Source organism: Cryptomeria japonica, chromosome 2 (assembly GCF_030272615.1).
Source record: "Cryptomeria japonica chromosome 2, Sugi_1.0, whole genome shotgun sequence".
NCBI classification, from domain to species: domain Eukaryota; kingdom Viridiplantae; phylum Streptophyta; class Pinopsida; order Cupressales; family Cupressaceae; genus Cryptomeria; species Cryptomeria japonica.
Window position 1 is genome coordinate 123,032,816 of NC_081406.1, and position 6,665 is coordinate 123,039,480.

The 6,665-nt window shown below is 34.3% G+C and overlaps 1 protein-coding gene across 1 annotated transcript; it reads right to left on the bottom strand.

Annotated features, from left to right (window-relative positions):
- Positions 1-5,389: 5,389 nt before the first annotated feature.
- LOC131859456 (cyclin-dependent kinase F-4-like) lies at positions 5,390-6,256 on the bottom strand. The gene has a single exon (XM_059213214.1). It carries the CDS (start codon positions 6,254-6,256, stop codon positions 5,390-5,392), a length of 867 nt encoding a protein of 288 aa, XP_059069197.1.
- Between the last annotated feature and the right edge of the window lie 409 nt (positions 6,257-6,665).

Below are 6,665 nucleotides of genomic sequence, written 5' to 3' on the forward strand. Positions count from 1 at the left end.
CTATAGGGCTTCATTGATTAGTCTTTTGGAGACATTTTGGAGGCTTAAAAATTTGGATTTGGGGATCTTCATTTTTTGGGGGCATTGTACTGCGATTTGGACATCATGGTTGAGTCTAAGAAGATGTTTCCATGTATTTTGACTATAAAGTTGACTATATTTGGTGAGAAATTTTTTTTTCCCTATTTTGGCTATAGTCGTACGGATTTCAAAAAAAAATTTGAAAAATATATTTTCTAAAAAAAAAATTTGGAAATTTTTTTGAAAAAAGGCTATACTGAAAAAAAAAATTAAAAAAATTCTTTTGGGGTTCGTAGATGCCCCCCCCGTGATCTCTGTACCCTGCGTGTATTGCAAATTTTGCAGGTCGACCGCTGCATGTGTTGTCATACCTGCATCTACTCCCGCTGGCCTCCGTGCACGCCCTCCACCGCCAGCCCGACCTCAATGCCTTCCACCGGCCCTCCAACACCACCCACTGGCCCTCAGTCCCAACAAACCCCACTAGCCCGGCCTGCCCCTGGCAAACATCCCGCTAAACCTCCGACATTGGGCCCCAGCCTCTTGCCATGTGGACTTGCCTAGTCACTACAATTGCCTGCCACGTCACCAGCAGGTCTACTCACCTGCCACATTAACAGATCTACCCAGTCAGTGCCACCTGGCATTTTTTGCACAGTCAGTGCCCAATCAGCATTTTTTGGAAATTTTTAGACCCCTCTCCATTGAGCAGTTTAGATTTTTGAGTCAACTTTGGAGGCTCATAACTTACTCATTTTTGCTCCTTTTTGGGTGCAATGTTTTTTATTTGGGTTAATATTTCGTGCTCTTCATAGTGGTGTGGTTATTTTCTGATTTTGGTGCACAAGTTTTTCAGAATTTTCGGATTCTCTCAATTGTACCTGTCTAATCCTCAATTTTGCAACTTCAAAGGCTTCATTTGAGCTCATAAGACCTCCTTTTCAGGTGCCGTTTTGTTTTAAAGTGCATGTTTTTTCATCTACTTTCGTAATTTATGATCACTTTTTTGATATTTTGAGTGGAAATTATACTTTCAGATATTGGTCTTATTTGGCCTAATTGGTAATTGTAATTTGTTTGGATCTTGGTTTATATATCTTGCATTATTAGTTTGAGTCTCCTCTGGCCTTATTGAGGTAGTTGTAAAGTTGAAATTAGAAGTCCACTTTGCCATTTTTGCAAGTGGTCCATTGTACACGCACTAAGTATAAAGTGTCAAATCATCATTTTTTAGGGGGGTCTTTGATTGGGTGAATTTGGGGGGTGTCTTGTGTGATTGTGCCTCTCTTTCCTTGTGCTCTTTCATTTTTGTTGCAATGAGTCCTCATAAATTTTGACCTTTAACTCCACATATTTATGCATCATAGAAAATTAAAGTATGGAGCAAATTAATGGAAAAAGGTCTCACACATTACATAGATGGAACAATAGCAGCACCACCTGATCCTAAGGTTGAACCTAATGCTTAGTTAGAATGGCTCACTAAGAATTGCATGGCTCTTGGAACTTTTCATAAGTATGTATCAGATGACCTCATTTTTCACATTGAGAAGTGTACTACAATCAAAGAGGCATGGGATATGTTTCAAAAATTGTATGGTCAAGTTGATGAAATCAGAGGTTACAAGATTGACAATGAGCTCACCAACTTGGATCCCAAGAATTTTGATACAATCCAAGATTATGTCACCAAAGAAAATGAGCTAAGAGCAAAGCTTAAGGATTGTAGAATTGACAAAAAGGATGCTCAGTTGATATTCAACTTGTTGGACAAGCTTGCACCAGAATATGTAGCATTTGTGTCTAGCTTCCAAACTCATCATTTGACAGTGGGGACTTCCTACATTATGCCTTCATTTGATGCTTTCACAGAAATATTTATATTGGAACAATCTAAGTTGTTGAACATGGGGCTTCTCAAGTCTTCAAAGTCCAAGGCTTTGGTGGCTACTCAAGGGAGTCAAGGGAGTCAAGGCAAAGATTCCAACAAGAAGAAGAAGCAATCTAAGTCAACACCACAGCAGGAAAAAGGGAAATCATCCTCTCCATCACAAGGCGATTTTTCATCCTCTTCCAAGAAGGGGACTCCACCTAAGAAGGATAAACCAACTTTTGCATATTGTAAGAAGTATGGTCATGATGAGCATCGATGCCACACCAAGCAAGTTGATGAGTTGACAAATCTTCTTAAGAAAAACAACATCAACTTCCCATCCACCCACACAAAGAAGGATTCATCTCCTTCCTCTTCCTCATAGTCTAAGGGAAAAGGGCAAGCATTTGTGGCTACAACAGGTTCTTCAAAGGAGCCATCTTATCACATGGGTTCTACAAAGGAGTAGTTTTTTTATTGGAGCATATTAATATTTGCTTGTATATTAATTTTAATGAGTTCTTGACTTATGTGGCATGCATGTGGTGTTTTCTTATCAATAAAAACATAGTGATATGGATGAACAAAATGAGTTAGGCATTTGTGGGTTGAATATTATGGTACCATGTATTTTATGTAGTAGTGGTGGAACCATCTAGCCTCCCTTTTTCTATTTATATCTCTAATAAAGGGTGGTTCAACCACTCAACTACATTTTTTATTTACATTCTAAAGGGTGGTTCATACACTCAACTACATTTTTTGATCTATACTCAAAAACTTATTATCTAGTATGTTTGATTCAACAAAATCTAGGATCAGAAGCAATCCTATATTACCAAAAATACAAGGATTCATTTCCTAGTTTTGTTATTAATTTTGATACATTTTTATGCTCTTAATCCTTACTATCTTGCTTCTCAAGTGTTTCTCAATCGATGATTTAGAAATTTTTCAACATATTAAATGAACATTAGACTTGTAATTGCGCTACAAGATGTCTTTAGGTTATTTCAAGTCATACTTATAAAGATACAATATATGTTTATTGAGCTTATAGGTTACATTAGAATGATTATTATTCAAAATACCTGAGGAAGATTATGCATTATTCAACTTCAAGAAGTATTTGTTAATTATACTCCAAGAGGTTTACATTTAAATTTTTAACTTTGGTATTGAGTAGTAACAAGAAATAAATAAAAGATTATTTTCAAGATAAGTCACCTATGGTATTTGTTTGATTAATAAAATTATACTCACATTTAGCAAAATAATCAAATAAAGCTCATGTTTTAAAACTTTTAATTTGTCTATTAACCATCATGTAACCATTGGTCTCTTCAAGTTTATGAAATCTGATCTAATTTATTTTTTATATTATCACCAAATCAATATGTCAATACAAAGAATAAATGAAAATTTAAAAGGGCTCAATTGGAAAAGAAAAATAGTTGGCAAAAGAACACAACATATGAACAAAGATCATAACACAATCAAGGCATTTAAATACTTTTTCTGGTCTATCCTAAATTATTCTATGTAATCCTATATGATTATAGTGATGACCCATGTTGGCACCATAAAGGGCCAATTTATTTTGCATGTAATATCACACCCCTTTTTCATTAGTTATCCCATGCAAAGAGAAAAGTCCCATCTTTATCATATGCCTCTTAATCATATTAGAACTCTTATGCATAACCCACCTTATGGTAGGCATTAAATCAATTATCTATCATCACAAAAGAAATCTATTGAAAATATTAGTGGAAGCATGCATATTAAGCATACTAAAAGTATGATTTTCAATATTTAAGAGGTTCCAAATCACTTAATTGGTGGGATCACTATCATGATCAACCACTTGCTAAAGCCACCAGAGAGAGAAAGATGAGAACATGTCTTTGGCCTATCATGATTACTAGGAAAAATAGATTAGTTGGCTAAATAACACAAGAAGGTACATAAAATAAGAAATCAATAATTTCAACCTTCAACGAATAGAGGATATCCAAGTCTAATTTTTTATGAGCATCTCTCATAGCATACTTCCTAGAGAGGTCAATAAAACCTCAAACATTATAGAAAATAAAATTCATTGACAAGAATCAAAAGGAATGTTGTCTCTATCAAACTCTCTAAGAGAAGAATAGTGATCCTATAATTTAACATACTCAAGAAAATTTAAAATTGGATGTTGAGAATTAACATCTTTTTTTTTCCTACAAAAACATTTCTTCCCCCACCCTAATGGACTACAAGAACAATGTAGGTGCACATGAGGAGAAAATTAATAGTATTCTCTAGATGTGAGGATAAAACAAATCTCAACTATAAAAATCTGAAAAAAGTGGGCTAAGAAGCATCACTAATAGAAGAAGCTACCTCTTTCCCCTTCTCTAGAGGATTTGGAGACATCCTTGTCCACTCTCTATAGGACAATCCTTAATCTTATGATTAAATGACTAACACCCAATGCAAATATTTAATAAGCCAAGGTAAAAACACAGTAGGTGTGACACAAATTGCCAATCTATATATTCGCAAACTCTTTTAGATTCTTAGAAATATCAACCTCTACACACACACTTTTGTGTGTGAGTCAAATCAAATTTATTAAGCTCCACAAAAATGACTTTGCCAAGTGAGGTAGCAATAGTGGCTCGAATTTCAACAAGGTAAATGTAGCCCTAGAAATTTAAGCCAAATAGGTATACAAAGCATCTTTTCATCTAGAATAAAAAATAGTTGGATGTCCAAAGTGTAAAAATCAAGAAAGACACAATAACATACCCTGAGTCATGTGTAAAGATAACCACTACATGACTAACCTGAACAAAATGGAAAAGAAAAAACCTTTACAAGATTTTTGACTACATTAACCCAAATCCTATGTAGAGCCCAATATTTATCAACCCATTCTCTAAGCATATTTTCTAGGAGAGTTCTCCCAACAAAATATTCTTAAAAATAAAATACCCTAGCCATTTACAAGCATTATCAAACTCAAGAATATATAATACGTTATATGCTAAAATGATCAAATTACTTGCATTGTGAAACTTTCAAGAACAGTTGCTCAATCAAACCATTGTCCAAAGTTGAAAAACTATCAACATGAAATGAAACTACTAGAATGATATTACCATTTAAAAATTAAAAAAACCTTGCAATAAAAGCAAAGATCAAGAGGTTTTCTATATCAAAGTCATGTCGTGACATGAGAACGAAAATGGACTTCTAAAAGAGACCCAAAGCCTTCATAATTAACTATTTTGATTTACTATTGTTTTCCCTATTTTAATAGACAGTGGATTTAATCCGATCCACGCATTTTTATTCATTTTTATATTAAACTTGAACACATACAACATTTAGTATCAGTTGACTTAATCCAATACATAATGTTAAAGCTATTTATTTACATTTATTGAATGTTCTCCAAGTAAGCCAGGCACTGTACTAAAATACCAAATCTAATCTGAAAAACAATTAACGCCATGCACGTCGATCTGAAATTATACCTAAACCTTTTTCTATGGAAATCCTAGCCGAACCCTTTTCTTTAGAATTTCTTGAAATTCTACCCACACATCCTTGAATTCTTCTTTCTTCTTTCTCACTATTAAAAACTTCAGAGCCATAAAATACCACATTCCGCGATAGCACACTATTCGTTTGATACTCGAAAAAATTTGGATTCATAGTATTATTACATGACTGGAAAAAAGAGTGGCTGAGTGCTTGTTTTATAGTGGGTCTGCGTTTGGGATCCCACGAGCACAAATGCTTTACAAGATCAATCACTTCCTCACTTGCAGTCAACATCACTCTATGCAAATTCTTCCTATAATTCTCCCCATCAAACTCTTTTGGAAACTGGTAGTCCAATGACTCTGCTAACTTCAATCCCTTAGGCCATGTCTTTTCATTGGGGCATCCAATCACAGAGCATATGTTATAAATCTGATTTCTCCAGTCACTTCTACTTCCAAAAATGGGTTCAAGACCATGGAACTGAGCTATTATGACTCCAAGTGACCACATATCAATGGCAAAATCATAGCATGATGATTTGAGCAAAAGTTCAAGCAGTTTATAGGCTATGGTTGCAACATTTGGATCCAAGGGCTCATTCTTTTCCATTTTCTCCTTCAAGTTAATAGCAATCCCAAAGTCTGAAATTTTGATGTTGTTTCCCTTTAGCAAGATATTTTCAGGCTTGAGATCACGGTGGCAATACCCAAGTCCATGCATGTATTCCAGAGCTTTCAAAATCTTAAAACACAGTCTTTGAACTGTTTTACTCAAGGAGGGTTCTTTTCTATTCTTAATGTGTGAGGCCCTACCTCGACCCATCCTATCTTTTTAGTTATTTTCATGTTGGAACTATTATGGATGCCTTATTTTGTTACATTAGGGATATAGAACTTTATATGATCCCATGAATTTGATAACATTGATATATGGATGTTTCATTTCTATGTTTCATGGATACAAAATTTTATATGATCCTAGAATAGTGAAAACATTGTAACGATGTATGCCATTATCTGATTTGCGGGACTTTACTACAATGCTAGAAATTTGTTTGCATATCTTATCAATGGATTAAATTATGAGCATTATGATCAATTGCTTATGTGAATTTCTTTGATATATGGCAAGTGTATTGTATAATGTCAATTCGGTGCATAATTATTGTATTGTATCCTTAATTATGTGTTTTATATTATATGAGGCTATTGGAAAGTACTAATGTTTAAAT